The sequence below is a fragment of the Acanthopagrus latus genome, chromosome 18 (genome assembly GCF_904848185.1).
Source record: "Acanthopagrus latus isolate v.2019 chromosome 18, fAcaLat1.1, whole genome shotgun sequence".
Classification (NCBI taxonomy): Eukaryota; Metazoa; Chordata; class Actinopteri; order Spariformes; family Sparidae; genus Acanthopagrus; species Acanthopagrus latus.
The window spans coordinates 12,960,324-12,981,196 of NC_051056.1; the positions used below are offsets into that span (position 1 = coordinate 12,960,324).

General features: G+C 41.8%; 1 protein-coding gene across 1 annotated transcript in view; it reads right to left on the bottom strand.

Annotated features, from left to right (window-relative positions):
- Positions 1–4,009: 4,009 nt before the first annotated feature.
- Positions 4,010–20,873, bottom strand: part of gpc4 (glypican 4) — a 33,774-nt gene continuing 16,910 nt past the window's right edge. Inside the window, exons 2-9 of the mRNA XM_037077031.1 lie at positions 15,221–15,379; positions 9,649–10,046; positions 9,112–9,277; positions 8,130–8,260; positions 7,875–8,021; positions 7,633–7,757; positions 7,250–7,422; positions 4,010–7,159 (exon numbers count right to left, since the gene is read on the bottom strand). Coding sequence (XP_036932926.1) covers positions 6,942–7,159; positions 7,250–7,422; positions 7,633–7,757; positions 7,875–8,021; positions 8,130–8,260; positions 9,112–9,277; positions 9,649–10,046; positions 15,221–15,379 — 1,517 coding nt within the window. The 3' untranslated portion in view covers positions 4,010–6,941. The remainder of the gene's footprint in view (positions 7,160–7,249; positions 7,423–7,632; positions 7,758–7,874; positions 8,022–8,129; positions 8,261–9,111; positions 9,278–9,648; positions 10,047–15,220; positions 15,380–20,873) is intronic.

Here is a 20,873-nt window from a genome sequence, read left to right on the forward strand (position 1 = left end):
AGTACAGAACAGAAATCAATAACACTTGAGCTGAGGTGTCCAGATTACCTGAATGCACCTGATTACAATATTAAAGTAATGTAACTTGATTACAATCAGTTAGTTTTGGATTAATAACAAATGAAGACCAGAGAAATTAAATATCAATAAAAAAGTAGCTTTTTGTCTATCCTGTTAACAAGTGTATATCTGTGTTTGTTCTATTAATTTTTATCTTAACATCTGACAAGAGAGGTTACAGTAAATATGATGCAGTTGAGTTTCTCTGGCAGGAACTCGAACGCAGGATAAAAGCAGTTTCTCTGAACACAGTACTCCCATTCTACTGACAGAGCTAAACAACTTTGAAGGGCTGCAAAATTCTCTGGTTGAAATGACTTAAACCAGGTCAAATAAGTCCAGCCCACAGGTTTTCTGACAAATCCATGTGGTGCGTGCCAAAAGGGGCGGTCTCGCTCGTTTCCCGCGCGAAATTAGCGCATTTCCCTCCAAAAAGTAGATGCCTATATATTTAGCTGACTGATCTTCACTCTGGTCTCTTCTCTGAGGACACGAACATGATGAGTAAACTGTTCTGTACGAATCTGTTTTGTGTGTCCAGTTACCAGCTCAGTACATGTGTATTCATGTCTGTGTGGGAGGTGTACAGATAGTTAATAGTTATTGATCTCAGGTAATAAGCCCAAGTGATATTCCTTCACATATCAGCAGCTCCACATAGTAACTGCCTTTATGTTGTCTCAGCCCAGTATGTGCGGGTTAAAATGGAGCCAGCCTCTCTGTCGGTGAGATTTGTTTTTACCTCAAATGTTTCTGAAATAACTCTGAACAGAAACAGAAGACGTCTCATTTAACTGTTAATTGATTAGATAAATTTGGTGGAACATAATCCTTTAATTACAACCAGTTAAATCCTTGATGGACGTTGTGTTTTGCTCCATGCACCAAACTCCATTGTGATTTTGGTCGTTTTTATCTCTGCCATGTTAGTTACATGAATAATGCACAGTTTAACTAAACTTTGGTCACTATCTAAAAACAAGAAGGTAGTTTCGGTAAAGTCGGCATGTATTTTTTAAAATGTATTTATTATCTAGAACAGCATAAAAGCTGTTTAGCTAATGTTACACTGGTCAGTGTAAGTGGGTGGTAATGTTATGTTAGCTAGCTGACTTTAAAGTTGTTGCAGATGTACTGCAAGTTTGGGAGACACGTCAGCAGCGGCTCCGCTGCTTTTATAACGTACACGTACTGACACTATAACAAGCTTATAAAGATATCTGAGTCATTTAATCGTTGTGTTTTTACAGACAGATTTGCATGTGAGCTAACGTGTGTCTGTTGGAGAGTGTTAGCTTGAAGGCATTATCCTGCTGTGTGATGTTAACTTGTTGTGTTATTTATGTCACTACACTGACTCCTTGTGTGTCAAAAGATAGACTTTAAAATCATATTGCTCATCTATAAAGCACTATATGTTTTCAGGATTTAATACATTTGGTTTACTTTTGGTTTACCTTTAAAAAACACATTTATTAAATCAGATTATATCAGATTTTATAGTGCAGAGTGATGTGAGACGTGAAGTGATGTCATGCACATGGTTACAGACTGCTAAACCATTCTTTATTATGAAATGATAATCCTGTAAGAAATCCCTTTTTTTCTGTAATGTCTTTTGAGGCCAGTACCAATATTGAGATTTGTTTGTTTATGTCAGCCATAAGTACATTTTTTAAACAAACTGACTGATTTGTTTTTAAAATCAAGTGCAGCTTCAGCTAGAAGAGGTAGACATGGATAACGAATGATGGCAAGATGTTTTTATTATGGAACGGCTGGCTTTTTTATGCACTGGGATTGTGCATTGATATGTCCATGTTTTGGTGCAGGTGATTATAGCATCATTGGGGCTATCAAAAGTGTGTGTTGTTTCAAAAGATCTGTCTGCCAGTTGTGCAATATTTAGGGTTAGATTCCAGTTAATATTAGATAACTAACTGTAATTGGGCACTGATAAAGTTGTCTTCCACTTACATTGTAGCTTTAAATAGAAAATATGTTAGTAGACATACTTCAATAATTTGTTGGCCACAGAATTTGTTTTCTTTGTCAATCCAGAAAAATAATTCCTGTTAGATCTTTGCCGATGGAACCACGGCGAATCTGCGATGCTTATGTCTGGGTTGGCATCATGGACTGGTAGGCATATAAAAAAACATCATCCTTATGGCACTCAAAACAGTAGCAGTTGGTGACCCATCAGCATTTCTTGAAGCTCCCCTAATCAAGGCAGTCTAGAACCGGGCCTGCCTATGGCTGATGATAAATTGGGTAGAGTTGTGTAGTCCACAAAAGCTTTCTAGAACTTTAAAGCAAAGCAGAATTGCAGCTAAACAGCTGAACTATGTGTGGGGGGACTTGTTTTTAAAGCGTAAATCAACAACTTAAAAATCCAAGCCCAAGCCTCCAGAAATCATGAAATCCCAGATTGGTTTTAAAAGACGTTATTCACCCTGCACCCACTTTAGTAGAGGTGTGCGCTAATGCTTATAGCAAAGCAGCTACAGTGAATATTTCAGCTTTAAAAGGATGTAAATAACATTTTTTAAAATCAATTTAATCTCTCCAAGATTTCGATTATGTTTGACAGGCTGTATGGAGACATTTTTTGTATTTTTCAGTTGTTTTCACCAAAATAAAACATTTCCCCACCTACTTTGTTGTTTAAGAGAATGCTGGCAAGCTGTTTTGTGAGGCTCCAAAAATGGTTTTGTCAACTACACAATTGAATATTTTCAGTTCAACTGGCGTGGAGGTGAGTAGATAATATAAGATAAAATGTACAACTAAATTTAAAGGGCTACACATTATGGTGCACAAGACACAGACATCCATGTACAAAACCAGGCAGCCACGCAAGAAACTACAAAATAAAGGAATCCACCCCCAAAATACAAAAGGTAAGCCGTGAACCGCTGCAACCAAAAGTCTGTTTGAATGAACTTGTCCTTTAAGGACAGGTTGCTTGGAGGTTTAAGCCATCTAATAACTTACACTATTTATGTTGAGGTTGCAAACTACTGGCTGCTGTGTCTTTCCTGAAAAGGACATCTAAACCAATAGTGTCATAAGCAGATGTTTGTTGTGTCTTGCCAGACAACAATGCCCAGAGTAAACACTGTGAATCCATGTTTTGAGCAAATTGTTGGAGGTCAGCAGAGACAATACCTCATTTTTCTTCAAGCAAATTTTTCTTAGGTTTGGCAGCAGGTATGAGGCACTTACTTGATGTTGACTTGACTGCTAAATAGAGAGGGCTACAACACCCAACCAGTGGGGACTTACGTAACAGCTGATTTTCTGGTGGGACGGACCAAAACAGGAGTGAGTATTAAAGTTTTTATCTCTGCAAATAGATGAGGGCCAGCGACACAATTGTTTTGGTCATCTCACTGTATAAGGATGCGCTGTACTTGGGGAGAGATGTAATTTGATGTGTTGGTACTACACATGGCTGCTGAACATGTGACATCTCATTAAAATAAGTGCAACACAGTAGCAAATGTTTAATAAATCATCAGCAATTCTCAGCAAGTTGCATTATCTTTAAATGCAGGAAATATCAATCTAAACAGATGATACTGAGACAGTGTTCTCTGCCCGTGAGCTGTGTGTAGACTTTAACTGTTAACAAGACAGGCATTAATCTTTACCCGGCATCGGCTGGTAAAGTCATTTCATTGCCGTTACAAAGCCACACAAACCTAAAGAATGCCAGTCCTGATGAAGTTTTTGTTTATAAAATCAGAATGCTCCTGTGTTGAGAACATTAAACCTCTCGTTTACAAAAAGGCTAACTGCGTCATTTTCTAAGACAAAAAGGTAAAACAATTTTTCATCAGCTTTATTGACTCCAGTTATCACACATCTGTTGACAACGTCTTACATGATCATGACTAGAGACCATTTAATATGAGTGTGGATAAAATGAGACCATTCACAACCATTTAAATATTGGCAGTCTTTATTTCAACAAGACTAAGAAATGTTGTTTAATATACATTTTCTCTTACAATTTAACATCTATCTCATCTTGCTTTTTTCCATAACATTTGGGAGATACTCTGACAAGTAAAAATCTGGTGTACTGTTATGGCCTCTTTTAGAGACATCTAAAAACGGCTGCTCTTTTATTTACACTCTTTATTCTTTTCAGTCAGTCACTCAGTCTTTCCTCAGAAAATGAGTCTTTTCTGTTCTTGTGGGCCAAAGGGCTGATGGAAGGCTTTCAACACGAATCCAACTCAACTTTCAAGGCGCTGGGACTGAAAGTTTCTCTGTGTATTGAATGAACAACATCCGGCTGCCGGACCAACTCCTGCCAGCCCGGAAAATGTTGCTGCCCTGGCCCGCAAGCACAGACATTCACCATCATCACCCAAAACATTTCTTCTGAACTTTGGGTTTCTTCACACTCGACAACTCTTGACATGCACACATGCACAAGCCCTTGTAGAAATGTTGGTGGAACAAAAAAAAAAAGTCAGGAGAACTGAACCAGCATCAAGCAGAAGTAATGCCAAATCAAGGTGCTGAAGCACAGCTTCATCATTTTAAATTAAGGCTTCAGGATTTTATGCGAATTGTTTCATGAAATCCTTCAAGGTCAGATTTTTAACATTGATGTTCTCATTGATTTGTTCCACATCTGTTAATTGGGAACATAACTTTTTTTAGAAGAATATTTCATGCCAGCTTACAATCAACCTTTCAATTTCAGAGGCCAACAAGAGCCACAGAGGTTGTGTTCAGTATGTTTCATTTGTCTTAACTGCAGCCAATCGGTTCAGACAAATGTGAACAATGTAAATCCATATTTCAGCTTTTACAAAATGCATATGTAAACCAACAAATCTGACCAATTCAACCAATTAGTTTGAGAGATGTAATATTTTCACCTAAGTTTTGTATATTGAAGCATTCTGAATACTGTATTTTGGATCATCTATGTCAGTCCTAAAAGCATGTTTGCAATGGCATTAAAATACATGCATAAGTTACTGTACAAAAGCTACATGAGGCAGCATCATTTTAGAGATGAAATGGCCATGCAATGTAATGCAACTTACAGACCCGATTATCAAATTAGAACATCTAGAAAATCTTGTGTTGTGCTTGTCAGCTGGTAACAATATACTCAACCACCCCTCAGGGCATTTGAGATACACATCATCTACATTCTTTTTTTGATTTTTTTTTTTCCTCAAGATGTCGCTAATAATGTACCAAGGTTAAAAGAAAAAGATCAGGCACCGTACATTGCATTCATTTTGGTAGCACTTGTGACAATACTTCAACATTCCACGTCAAGTTGACACAATGAGACCATGAGGATGAGGATAGGTAGATTAAATGGTTCAGGATGAGTCCATTTATACTGACACAGGCCATTCAAGAGGTACAAGTGTGTATTGTGGGATGGGGGATGTGGGCAAAAAAAAACAAAAACAAAAAAAACTGAGCCCCCAAAACGTGTGCACACTGACCAAAAAGTGCCCCCAACATTTGTGCACATTGTCCTCTTCCACCACCTAAAACTAGCAGTAAAATCCACTGTAGTACCTAATATATATCTTCATACCAAAAATAGCTAAAAATTACAACACCTCTTCAACATAAAACCCTGTATTAAAATAATCTTTCCTTGATTTCATTTGATCAAAGCACTGTCTTTTGTTCTTCCTCTCTAGTTTAATGTGAAACACCCCCAACTTACATCTTACCACCTTTTCCTTTCCAAACAAATAAGACTGTATAGAGTCAGATCCTCTGTGCTGAACTGAGCGTACAGTACCAAAACGGGCATTGAGGACTTGTCAGCTTTGCCTTCTTGAGGGGTAATGCCAGGGGAGTCCTTCCTCTTCCATGCCAGTTACCTTTCACCAGGACGCCAGCCGCATATCTCAACTCTATCAGACACTTTCAACTTAACATCACTAGATTGCATTGACATTGAGAGCATGCATGAGGTATGACCTTACTATTGAACTGTTTAGGCTGAGGAAATTAAATCAAAAATTAATGAGGAAATTAAAAACATGAGGCTGTGATAATGCTCATAGCAGACGCACAATATGCATGTTTGGGCTTGCAGAATGCACCAAAATGCTCTTCTACACAATGACTCCGTCTCTTCATCTCCAGGTCTAACAGACATACCTGTGCTGTAACTTCTCACTGTATTTCTGAGAGATGGGCTGCGAACATTTTTAACAAAGTGGACAAAAGCTCAAACTCTTCCTTAGTTGAGATCAACAGCTAGCTTCACATTATCTGACTGGCTGCTGTATGTAAATGTATAAATACACATACATTTACAGTATGCACATGGTATACACAGTGTGCAGAACATGACTGCTATAAATTCATAACATTACAGGATTTGTTGATCTCTGACTAATGCGAAGAACATCCCCAGAAATATGAAGATATGTCCCACCACAGGCACTCCATGTTCAACTAAATGTCTTGCTTACCATTTAGTCATCAGATGGCAACCATTGAAGAAGGCACAAAAAATGAATTATGAGATTAAATTGCCAAAATAAGACAATTACATAATGTTTGTAATGCTGCATGCAGAACAACTGTGTAGCTCCAAAAGAGCCATAAGGGGTGAAGGTTTATCTGAGTGGAAAAAGTGGGAAAAAGGTGGATTTTTGGGAAGAAAATCATATTGCTGTACACTGATGTCCTTAAAAACATACAAACAAATAATTAAAAGTGAAGTTATTGTAATATTAAGAAGAGTCTCCCCCCTCCAATGGCGGACAGTCCAAGGTCCTGAAGGCAGTCTTTTTAAAGTCTCTCTGACAGTTTTCCCCTTCGCTCCGTCATTCCTAGTCGTTCTCTTCTCTTCTCTCCCTGCCAAGCCAGTTTTATCTCAAGTGGGGAGTAAGCAGGGCCAGGGCTAGCCCGCAGAGCGCCAGCGCCATGCTTCCCTGTAAGGCACGTGATGAATTTATGTCCTTCACCACTGGAATAACCCGGGGGTTGCTGGGGTTTGGTGGAGTGGAGAAGTAGATGTCCCGATCTGTGTCACAGGATGGAGGGTCGCAAGTGCTACCGCTCTCTTCTCCTCCGCTGCCGTCCTCATCTGGGGGAGGGGGGGGGGCAAGAGTCAGATGTGTGCAACAAAGGCATTAAGTCACTTAAGACAATCATGATGATGAGAAACAATCCTTACCGTTGTCAATAGAAATGTCGTTGCCGCTGTGCGCAGCTTTGAGCCAGGTCGTCATTTCCTTCAAAGCTGCAATCTGGCTACGAATCACAATGTCTGGCTTTGTAATGTCAACGTCCACGTCAGGGTTTGACACCTGATTGGCCAGTCCACTGCCAATGACAACTGACTCATACCTATGTAGAGTAATATTGAATATTAGTCACCATGTTGAAATATCTTAAGTAGCTGTTACCAGAAGTTGGTGAGGATGTAAGATGATTGCAAGAAAATTGATCACCAACAAAACAGTTGTCAGATTGATCTATAAAATGAGTTGAGTTGCAGCCTCCATCTAAAAATATGTTGAAAGTTAAATTTTGTTTGTGTGGTACATAATGATTTACCTGCTTTTCGCTGTTCCATTCCAGCACTCATCTCCAGGTGCAATCCTCTCACCTGCACACACTGTCTCTGGCAATGTGGACCAGAACTTCTTTGCGTGCTTCAGCTTCTTCTTAACATCATTTGTCTGCATAGAAGACACAGAAAATAACAACAACAACAAAAAAAAAAACAAAGTCAGACACAGCTACTTAAAGCAAAGCAGAAGTAGTCTGATTGTGCTCTGGGTTTTCTTAGTCCTTACCAATCGATCTAAACTGGTCCCTGCAGCAGTGGTGGGCCTTGCGTCTGGACTGTAAGGGCGGAAGCGACCAGAGAAGCTTGTTTCTTTGACAGAACGTGTGGAACGGAAGGCCATGTTTGGTTTTGGCTGGCCGCATCCTTGGAAAACCTGACAGAAAAGTGGAGGTTAGAGGAACTGAACTGCTTCATCCCTTTTTTTCTCTAAGGAAACTGTAAAATGATAAAAAAAAAAAATGTAAAAAATGTAAAAACTGACTTTCTGTGTCACTTGCATGCTGTTCTCCTGCATGTTCATGATGGCATCTGAAATCTTCACGTCGATGGGATCCATGACAGACTCAAAATTAAAGGGACCCTCAAGCCTCTCAGCTAGGCTGAGCATGGCATCTGAAAACCAGAACAAATGAACTTTAAAGAAAAAGGCAGTGCAAGAAATTGATTCCTTAGAGAGTAACAACTTCTTCAGTCAAGCTTGATGTAACAATAACCTGCCACTAGGGGGAAGCACATGGCTGTGAACAGGGATATGTTAACCTGTGAAACTGAGCCCTCAGATCATGGCAGAGCAAAGCTGCTGCAGAAACCAAACTGTAGCAGTGTTAGCAGCCAGGGACACATGTTATGATGGTATAAAATTCAGGAAACATCTTTTGTCACATGACTGTGTAATGTAGAATAAAAATAAAAAATACTGCACAGAACAGTGGATACCTGCACCACCCTGAATGTAATGAAAGTGATCTGGGTCTGTGTTTACACAACACAGGAGCTGCATTCATCCTGTGGGTCACAGCATGTACAACCAACACAACCCTGCCTTTACTTACACAAGATAAAGAATGAGCAATGTGTTCGTACAAGATTTTTTACAATAAACACCTTGTTCCTTTGTCAAACATGCTCTTGCTTTCTGAAGCTAAATAATCCTCCTGAATATACTTGAAAAAATCCACTATTTCTATCAGCTAAGCACCACAGGTCCATCATGCCCTCATCATGTCAGACTGGTTTCCATGCCCACATGGGTAGAGGGAGGTGGATGTTAAGATAAGGCCTGAGTAGATCAGATAAAAAATTAATGACTTTTCTGTAAAATATGGAGCAATGCAGTGGCAACTTGTAAAAGAACAGGGTGACACACATGGTTTCCAGATCAAAGACTTTAAGCTACGTCCACAGGCCATTTTAGTTCAATATTGGCTGCAAAAGGTGTCCTTGTTCACATAATGGAAGCTCACCAAGGAAGTTGTTCCACTCCGTGTCCAAATCAGCCTGGTTGGCCAAACATCCTCGCAGCACATTCAGACAGTAATTTTGGCAGGGTTTTAGGGCCACTTGGCCTGAGCAGTAGGGACAGTACAACATCTTCATGGTAGCTCTCACACAGCTGGGAGACGCACCGACCTGGAGGAGGCAGGGGGCAGTAAGCAGCTGTTATCATTGCATCACAGTGAAAACACTCCGCTAACACCGTCATAGACACATACTTCAACTGTGAAAAAGCATGACCATTAATTTTATAAGCAAAGTCTACAAAGCAGTATAATCTAATCACCAATGAATCACTCACTACAGTGGAAAAACATGTCATACCAGAGGAGTCAATGGAGTCAAAATGGTTTATGTTATCAGAGACTGAAATGGTATCACGGCCAGTTTTTCCAAGAAATATATGAAGTAAGACACAGAGGGGAGGGATAGACAGAGCGTTCAGTGTCTTGACTGACTACCTTTTTTGAAAAAAAAAAAACCCTTTACAGTCATCTCTAACTTACCGTTGAAACTCTGTTGACCACCTCTGGCATGAGCGCCAGGCCACGCACAAAGGTGCGAGCAGCCACGAAGGCCCTTGTCAGCTGGATGCGGAGTTTGCGAGGCACATCACCAAAGGGCTGCAGCTGTTCCGTGTGCCGGCTGATGCACTCCATGTAGGCGTCGCTGAATTCGTACTGCACGTTGACCAGCCGGAACATCCTCTCCAGGAGGCTAGCCCAGAAGTCTGACAACATTGAGTCCAGGTTGACAGCAGTGCTGCCGGACACATAGTATCGAGTCAGGGACGCGAAAAAGTCCTTGAACAGTTCTGCGTTCTGCACATACATTATCCCATATGTTCGCACGAACATGTTGTGAAGCGAGACCTCTGCATTTTGCAAAAGCTGACGGAAAAACTCTGCGGAGACAAGAAAGAGGAGGGGGATTAGTGCTATGATTATGTGTTGAGGCTGCCAAAGAAGCAGAACAAACAATCTCACAACGTTCACATTTCATGTCCGTCTACAGGGAGAGATAAATGAGATAGATACCACACAGGAAATTCAATTTGTATGATGGATAACAATGTTTGGAACATCTACACACAGCTGATTTTATCCATCTTGAACTCAGGACCTTCTCCTTATGATTTCAATTGTTTGTGCACAGCAAGTTCACACTTTGAGTATCCAATTACAAAACATTTGGCAACACACGAGCACACTGTAAATATACAAACTACAGCATGACCGCAATGTATATAAATAATGAATAAATTGTTGGCAATAGACAGAATTAACATCTCAAAAGTGCAACATTACTGACACAAGAGTGTACTATAATTCATCTGAAGGGCTTGATGCACCTTTGCTTTCTGTGCAGCTGTCACCATTTGAAAAAAAGGAATGCTGGTCAGTTTCACTCCACCTGTGCACCATATCCATAACATTTCACGTTTTCGACAGAAACAGTTTAAGCATTAAAATCTTAGATGAAAGCCTAAGGAATGCATTATGGTTATGGGAAGAAGGACGGTTGGAAAAGAGGGGATGAGAGGAGTAAAGCAGGAGGGGTGAGAGGTGGAGCCGGAGCATGTCTGCCAGGCTGTAGACTTGCCATTCAGGAGAGATGTCTCTCCACATCAAGCCGCTTCAAACTGACCACCATCAATGGCATTTTTCTGTTGTCACATTCCATTCGCTTTCCTTTCTCCCGACTTCTCTTGGACTGTCCTTCAGAGGCATTTTCAATAGGATTACTGAATAATGCGACGCCCCCCCGTATATGGACCTGTACCCCCCATCCAGCCCTGCATCTCCCTCCCTCCACTGCTTTCACTTCATCAGTTCCTTCAGAGAGCTCTCTTCACTAGAGACAGGGAACAATGACCTACTTCATCCTGAGGAATGTCCATCACCCCCATCGCTGCTTCCCCCACCCCAAATAATCCAGGACCCCCTCTCCCACAGACACCCCCCCAACTTTCTTAATCTGGACAAAATGAGAATTCCTCTGAGTCTCTGAAAAATGCTACACGTTCAGTCTCGCGTGCATGCGAGCATACACTTATCCTCTTTCACTCATCTCACTCTTTTTTTTAATCCACTCTCTGTCTCCCCCTTGCTGCCCCGTGCTCACAAAACTTCTGTCCCACTGCAGTTTCTCTGGGTGCCCTCTGCTTGGCTTTGAAATGTAAAAGTTCCCATGCTCTCACAGAGGGAGTCACTAAATGCTCCCTGCCACACACACATATGCACACACGCACGCACGCAGTCCCCAAGTAGCGCTGTCACTTCCACTTCAGACTGACACACTAAAAAGAAAAAATGAGGTAGGGGAGGGGTGAGGGCGGCTTGGGGCGGGTTATGTTGGGCGCTTTTTTAACTCCAAATCCCCACTGTGTCACCAAGGATACCGGAAACACTGCAGCCCCTCCATTTACCTCCCCGCCATCATTGTAACACCCCCTTCCCTACAACACACATGCACACACACACACACACAGCCAGGGGAGAGGGCACCAAGTTCCACGCTCCATTGACAGAGATTAAAACAAAAGGTCCACCCCCACCCCTGGAATGTCATAGTAGCCACAAGTTTAAAGTCAGTGAAAGGAGATGGAGGAGGTGAAGAGGAGGAGGAGGAGGAGGAGGAACGAAGCAGGAGCCTAAACTTCTCCTTTCTACATTTTATTAGAGCTATAATGCCTATATGCTAAACAGATAAGCTCAGTAATGAGTTTGGACAAACCCACTGGTTAAAAAGAGAGTGGTCTGTGCAGGGTGTGTGTGAGCGGCAGCAGCGGGGTAGTGGGGGGTGGAGGCTCTTTGGCCCAGGTCGAGGGATCTGAAGTATGAGCAGCATTACTCAGGCATCTTGCATTGTCATTAAAAACAGTTTATGACACGCAGCCGTCTGCCAACAGGCCGAGGAGCTGAGCACTCCCTCAGGACTTTTCCATTAAAAAATGCTCCTGTCGCTCAGCCAATGGTCTGACAGAATCTGGGTGAAAGGTTACACGGGAGAGAGTGTGAGCTGTAGCGAAATGCAAGGAAGAGGGACAACTTTAACCTCTGAGTGTCCGTCTTTCCCTTCCTCCATCCCCTCACCCTGATGTCATCATTTCCACATGTTGCAGGGAAGGTCCTAAATTATGGGTGATGAGTTTAGGCCCGATTCATCACGAGAACAGAGGAGCTGACCGATCTCCTCCCACTCCTCCCTCCTCCTTCCTCCTCCAAGGAGCTTCCCCCCTCCCCCACACCCCCCACCCATGTCACTATAAACTCTGCTCCTCCCAATCTCAGCCCAGGCAGTAATTGCATCCTATTTGTGCCAATTAGTCCCTGCGCTTCTCCCTTTTCTTATGGGATGGGATTCTGTCCCTCCTGCTGTTGGACTTCAGGGGTTTTGGATGGATGTCTCTTGTTGTGTGTGTGTGTGTGTGTGTGTGCGTGTGTGTGTGTGTGTGTGTGTGTGTGTCTGGAGACAAGGGGCCTTAATCCAAGTGCTTAAATCCCAGACATAGGCTTGCTCTGCAGGATGGGGTCAGTGCAACAGGACAGGCAGGATGAGGCCAGGACAAACACACAGAGAGGAGACACAGAGGGGAGAACTATTTCTGGCCCTGGTCTTAATTGGCCATGACTCCCTGCTCCAGGCTCATGATGAGAGCCTGCCTAATCACATACACCACTTCCTGAGTTTGTTAGTGTGCGAGTGTATGTTGTTGCGTCTGTTTTCATGTACTGTTGCAGCTGTGTTTATGCACATATGCTCCCCGTTTCTCTTGAGCAGTTAGCTGAAGTCATCAGTGTGGGTAGTCATTCTCAATAACGGTAAATGCGTGCATAAGCACTTCCTGTGGCATTTACAATGACGGGAAGTGTCTCCTTCTGGGTGTCTCCGTGTGACAACAGGAAATAATGGTGCAGCAATCTGAGCCTGTCACCGTATCCAGTGAGAGAGATGCTCTAATGGCCCAGGTGGAGGACAGCACAGCAGGTCTTTGTAAAGAGATCCCACATCTAACAGTTCAGAGACAGCAGCAACTTGCCTACAGTGATGAGGAGGGGGCACAGAAGGGGAGGAAGGTAAATGAAGTGCCGTCAGCTCGAGGGCTGCCCCCTCTTGGTCAAAGAGAAGATGCCACAGTACTGGAGGAAACAGTCTTGTTTGTGGTTTGTGGTCATTTCCTCAAAATCAATGATGCAGAAATCATTTTCGTTAAGTGTTACACAGGAAGTGATCCATAAATAAATCTGGATTTAATAATTACTTCAGCACCTGTAGCCTCAGTAGACCAAAACGCAAAGTAGCCATGAAAATGTTCTCTCTACCTTATTATGACAATTGCTGCTTTCATCACAAGGAAAAAAAAAAAGCACAAAGCTGCGATTAAGGTAGCTGCAGATGGCGGAGTTAGAAAGGGTTTGATGCTCACAGATTATATGAAGCTGGCCATGAACAATTTAATGAAGAAATATTGGAAAATCCTCAAATTTCCTAGTAAAATGAATGGACCATCTAAAAATCACTACATAGACTTTGGGATATAATATTAAATTTGACTTCCAGGTAGGGCTGTACTAAATAGTTTGATGCTTCATTCATAACATTAATATCGATATTCTGAATCAAAAAGTGAATGCACATCTTTATTTTTTGTCTATTCATTATTTAAATCTGCTATGATAGTTTGTTACTTTACATGTTTCAAAGTAGAAACATTATTTTATGTATCAGCATTTGGCGTTCCATTTAATCTGATGAATCACTTGTCAAACTGAGAGCTTTGTTTGAGAATTTTGTCCTAATAAATTTTATGTATGGTGAAGGAATTCAAACCTTCAACTGGAAACAATGATAGAAAGAAAAAGAAGAGGCAGTTTGCAGAACTGCAAGTTTTTTAAAATGTAAAGTTGCTATGCTTTTTCAAATAATCAAATCATCAGAAAGTTGGCGAAAAGTAATTTTCTCAGTAGAATTCACTGGTTTCTACTTTGAAATGTGAACAGTTTCTGTAACAGTAAATTAAATATCTTTGACATTTAAAAACACCATGACTCTGGAAACTTATAGAGGCCACTTTTCTCAATCTGTAGTCATTTTTGGGACCAGACCATTAAAATTGAACATACATTGGCAAACAATGTCACAGAAAGCACCATCTGATTTGTGTAACACGCAACAAAGACACAAGGAGACATATGCAGTGAAACATGATCAACAGCAAGACATAGTAGAGAGAGATGAAGTGAGAAAGAAGGGTCTGAGAGGCATCAGAGGGGTTTTTGGGAGAGCGAGGAATGAGGTGGGGACAAAGGGCAGTGAGAGAGGAGAAAACGAGGGGCGGGATGGCTCGAGCAGCCACTGCATTCCGACACGTCACATTCCTGTTCACATCTGGCTGCAATACACACACTTGCCATTACTGACTATCCCTCACTCCCCTTCACAGACACATAAGACCTGAAGGTCTCCGACCTGCGTATGCACAGGCATGCACGCACAAATCCACATACATAACTAGTGAAATTCAAATCCAGATAGAAAGTTAGAAACTTTTTTTTTAATCATTCCGTCAGAAAAATTGTGTCTGCTCCATTCTATCTTATCTCATCAAGTGTCTTTCCTGCAGAGCTGCAGCGGTGGCTGAAGGTATTCAAAGCTGCCCCAATTCCTTGGTGACTCAGCACTGTTGCATGTTCCCATGCGCTCCCAGGGAAACCTGATCCCAATATTTACAGGCATACACATATGTGCTCACACACAGAGGAACAGGAAGTACAGAGAAGACTAAATCTGAAAATGTGTGTGGTCCGTCTGGAAGTGTGCACGTCTCTCTGGGGGGAAGGGAAGTGGGTGGTGGGGGAGCGATGAGGCAGGGGGCTGAGACGATGAGAGACAGGTGGACGGGCCAACGGACACAGACTGAGTGTCTCCGCTCCGGGCAGTGCACTGGCAGGTGGGAGCGTCTGTCAAAATCCATGCAACACAAGTGCTGCTGTAGGGACACTAGCCAGCGGCACAGTGTAGCCTGAAAAGTGGCTGCTGTCCATGTGTGTGTTTGTGTTGGGTGTGTTTGCTTACTGTCAAAGTGGTCGTGTCTCTGTTTGAAGGTGGATTGTAGGTTGGTGCTAAGCCTGGAGACGGGAGCTTTGATCTCCGTGTGGCTCTGCTGGCTCAGCTTCTCCTCCATCTCCACCGTGCAGCAAGAGAAACCCTGCGGACACACTTTCAACGGGGCTCCTGCAAGAGACAAGGAGAATGTGCTGTCATCACGTAACCATCAAAAGTCAAATCAATACAAAATGCTTTCAGTGATGTTAGATGTTAAAAAACTAAAACAAAGAACAATAACACTGGCTTCTAAATATATGCTTAAGATCCAATCTGTACACCTATAGAGTGGCTTTGTTAATGTCTGATGAGTTACACATTTAAGATTAGAACAATTTCATGCTTCGTCTGGATTAAATCTTCCAAATATCGAGCAATAACTTCACCTCTCACCAAATCAAATGCACCTTGGCTGTAAAAACCCCCTTAACTGCATTTAAGTGGATTAATTGCAACTCGCGGCTCAGAGCAGTCTTTAGCCGGCCACTTTATAGAGCCTTGCTCTTATCCTGGCACTTCCCCATCATGATTGATAGTTCAGTGCTGTAGCTTTCCCCGAGTGCTGTCTCCTTTGACAACACAGACTTTTAAGAGGAAAGGATTATCTCTTCACCAACTTTGACTCCAGCCATGTGCACATTGATACAGATAAATCTAAAAAGGCTTTTTGCCATCACTATGGCTTTGTGTCCAGCTCAATGTGTGCCCCCTCTTGGTCAAACGGACGACTCTACAGTTGCTCAGGATTTCTCAGTTTTAGTACTGGAGGAAACTGTCTTGACAATTATGGTTCTAGTATCACTTCCCCAACATCCCTCTGAGTCTTATAATTTTCATCAGCTGTTACACAATGGTACAGGAACAAATCCATAAATAAATATGAAGTTAATAAATACTTCAGCACCTGTAGTGTCAGTAGGCCAAATTCAAAGCAGCCATGAAAATGTCAAGAAAGGCCATTTCTCGCAATAAAGAAAATGAGACAAATTCCTGGATGGATCCTCTTAACTGGATCTGCACCTAACGCTGTGTCTATTCTGGGCAACGTCCCATCCTACATCATGGGTTTGTGAAAATCCTTTCAGTATTTTTTGTGTAATTCCACAGACAAACCAACTAACACAAAAAACAACCTCCTCAACGGGGATAAATATTGCAACATTTCCAAACTAGGCATCTTTCAGTCATAAAGAAACAGGTAAATAGTGTGGGATCAGGGGAGTTCCTGTCTTCATCGTTAAACAACCACCGTTGTCGATGAACATCTATTTGATGTGACTAAGGCACAAACGTTCACTGAAGGAGTGGTGGATTAAAATGTTATTCATAATATGTTTATTCACATTCACATATTTGCTTCCTCACTCTCCCAGAAGAAGTGATAAGAGACCAAATGAAACACAGTTGGCTGAAATAAAATCATAGACCTCTCTGGGTTTAATCATTGTTAGAAACATGTGTGATAGTGGAAGTAAACAACTAAACAATATGCATAACAAAGGTCTAGTCATTTTTAGATATTTTAAGGCAGAAATGTTACATATTATTTCTGTATTTAATGGACTGTAATAATAATCAGTATGACAAAAATCTGTTGTATGTCATACTGATGTCACAGAAAGCACCATCTAATGACAAGGGGAAGAGTCTGGGGGTCAAACAGAGAAGTTTTTGCCTAGTGACAAATGAAGATGGGGACAAAAGGCAGTGAGAGACGAGCCATTTAAAAAAAAAAAAAAAAAAGCAACTGGAAAGTGAAACTTTTCCATCTGTTATACAACTCACAACCTTTTCACAAATGAATATGTATGATTTCCATGTAGCCTAATGCATCTGTCACGTTATTCAGTGTTGAACAGAGATGCTCTCTTTTTTAATGCTTTCTCTGTAAACACTTTGAGAACAGCACAAATCCACTTGCTGGAAACAGTGAAAAGCTGCTTCCTTAAGTGGCCCTTGCATGCCAAACAGGAGAGATTTGAAGTGTTTTTCTGTTTTGGGACTTCAATGCAGCTGGCAAGCTGAAATTACTTATGTAGAGTGACAACCTTCAACTGTTAAAACATTTTCAAAACATATCTGCATTAACGTGGAGGCCAACAACCTAACACAACCTTCTCTGAGCTTTTACTCCAGTTTCTAATCAAAACCTTTATTCAAAAACTAAATGCTCTCTTTGATAAAACAGCAAGTACCAACTTTGTCAGAAGCAAGTTTAACATCCAATTAAAAGGAGGGTCGGGGAGGACGAATGCAAAGTCGCAGCTGCAATAATGTTTTGTTTTAAACATGGCTGATGGAATTCTGGAAAACACAGGGATCCTTTCACTGCATCCAGGCACCAACAGCCTGTTTAGTTTTCCCCACCAGCTCGTGCTCACTGTGCATGCACAGGTTACTGCTACTTACAGAGCTTCCATGTTGTACTGGAGCTCTAAAACTACCTGTAAAGTTATCCAGCATTTATCAAAAGACTCAAACATCCAAGATCTATTTAGCTTTAAAGGGATATTCCAGTGTAAGTTTAATCCATGGTCTAACACACTCTGACACCGAGTAAAACCCCCCATCAAGATTGCAGTAGAGTTCCGCAGCTCAAGGATGAAAATGTATGATTATTACTCCATGGTAATGCGATCAAAATTCATATGTCTTGCCTACCAGTTTATAACACGAGAGCTGACAGGGAAAAGAATGGAATAGCTCATTTCTAACTTTAGGTATTTAGAGGAGACTGTGGACTGCGGGCTTTCCCACAACAGGAAACTGCGGCAGCAGAGTGTACAGTTGTGTTCACTTTACAATAGAAATCCGGCAAATCTAGCAGTTGTCTGAGGCCTCGAACTATGTGCTGAGGCCCTATTTGTACTGTTGCTGAAGTTTGGTGCTGTTCTGAGCATTATTTGTGGCTTTTTGATGGTGGTTTCATCTTGGAGGCATAGACTGCAATGTATTGTTATCGTGCGGTCTTTTCTGAGGTTGCTAAAACTACGTAAGCTAGCGGTCTACAAACTTGATCTCTGGGGGGGGGGGGGGATTATTTGTGATATGTTTCTTTTATAAGAAACCTTAACAATAAAGCTACAGGGACCTCAAAATTGTGAACTAACTAGGTAGCTGGGTCTTGTAACAGTGAATTTCTTATTCTTTAATTTTATCATCTTCACTTTCATCTGAACTGTGTTTAGTTTGTATTTTAGGACATAAAGGTTTTCACGGTATAAATACCACTGCAACTTCCTCCAAATGATAACAAAAGACAGGAAAAGTAATGTCTGAAGCATATGAAGCACCTTAACTACAAGCTACTACAATAATGCTATTTATTGATGAATGAACAAGTAAAGATTAGGTTAAGATTAGAGCTGTTGCTGACAATGACTTTCATTATTGATTAATCTACTGGTTTTTCTGATGATTGTTGTATTGATAAAAATAACTGTGAAAAATGCTCACAATCACAATTTTGAGGAGCCTAAAAGGAGCTTCTTTTGTTGAACCAACAGTCCAAAGACTGTTCGACTTTTTGCCCTGAAAAATGATTAGATTAGTCCACTAATTGTTACAGCTCTAGTACAGATGACTGTGTTTTCTAACTTTTGTGAAAAGTGAACACTGCTGGTTTTTCTTTTCAGTTATGAACTTTTCTCCAGTTTTATCATTGACTGTGGAATTTATCTGCTACCTTCACTGCTGGTCGCCATGTTAAATATGTCACTGTAACAGCCAGACCCATGTAGATCTGTTTAGCTTATTTTAATTCCATGTGTGCATGTTATACAAATGCCCATCAAGCTGTATTAGAAAAACAGGCAACTTTGGTGACTTCTGTTATTTTACACATGCATACCTTAGTACAGATCGTAAATCAGACTTCATTCTAGCTTGGACTTTTAAGGTAATCACATTTGCAAACACAAACCATCAAGACCATCAATCTGAGCAGCACAACATGTTCAGAGAATTTCCCTGCATGTCTGAAATAGAATCTGAAATGTTAAGAAATCAAACTGCAGGGTCACAAGTGACTCATAGCAGTACAATCATCTGAACAGGGCATCAGAGGGAGGGATGCACCCTGGCGCCATAAACTGGACCCCTCTGTCTGGGATCGAGTCCAAATAAGCTTCAAGTCACTCCTTCTCTCACAGTCCTCTCCCCAAACTCATCTCTCTCCCTGCAGTCCTTACCCATTCCACCCGACCCCCTCCAATATGAACACACACACACACACAGTTGGCAGCCCCTACCTAAACATATTCACACATCACATCACTGCTCAACACATGGCTCTTTGTACCAGCGCGATTGGAGGTACAGGGAGCAGCACACATACACAGTTACACACACACAGACAGAACTTTTAGGTGAAACAGTCCTCCAGTCTCTCCTCCAGCAGGGCCCCCTGCTTGCCCACAGCACAGGCGTACAATCAAAAGGCCTATATCCACGTGGAAAATAGCCCTAGTTACCAAAGTACACAAATAAAAGTGAGATGGTCAATATTTCACAGGAATGTCTGCACAAATGTCACATTGTTAGCTCAAAGGATTAAGTCTCTGAAAACTGAAGATTCTTAGCTAATGCATACTTTGCGAAAACATTTTGGCAGCCAATTCCTCAAACCGCTGGGAGAGAAAACGTCCCATCTGGAACACAAGAGAGCGAACGCTTAACAAGAACAGTTAGATCCTATAAAAATCAACATCATGCTGGACTTTGCGTGACATGTTTCAGCCTCGCTATTTCACAATAAGTTTGGTCAGTGGATTCATCAGTCATTCCTCTGCCATCACTGGCATGAAGAGTCTTTGTGTGATGGGTGAACTGGCTCTCAGTTGCCTTATGGAGCTCCTCTAAGGGGCCTCTCACTCCTAAAACTTCCTAAGTACTTTAAGATGTAATAAGACACAGAGTTGGAATATTGTTCAAGTGGAGCTCAGAAGAGGAAAACTGCCATTTATGGTGAGGGCAGCATCTTGTAAACAAACATGTGACTCCGTGTCATGGTATTCATCAGCTCTCCACCACTTCTGTGCCCTTCCTTTGTGGGGGGACCACCGTCCCCTTTAAATGGCTCATAAAATAAGTCACTTCCCTTTGACATTGTCCTGCCTCTCAAACTCTGTTCTCGGAGGAAGGATGGTGGGGGAGGTGAAAACGCCTCATAGACAAAAACCAGATTAGACACCTCACCGCCCCCTCTGCCTGCCATCATGTGCCCCTGAACCAGACAGACCTCAGGGTGCCCCCCACCTCCGCCTCGACTGCCACCACCCTGCAGGCTTAACCAGCGAGGTCAGGGGTTAACAGCCACTCCTCTGAGAGAGGTTCTGTCCTCTGACCCCCCCCGTCCGCCAGCGAGCACATCCACCACACACAGTAACTCGCCCCCCAAACACTCCAATAATAACACCACCAACACAAAAAACCCCCGTACATATGAGAAATAGAAATAGAAATTCTATAGAAATAGAAAACAGAAAACCTTAACGCTCATATACTCCAATCTCAAGTCATAAAAGGATTATTTCTGTACCTTTCAAAAGTCTGGACATTACTAAAACTGTTAAGCGAGCTGCAAAGGAGCCCATGGGGTACTGTGTGTCGCGAACTATTCACT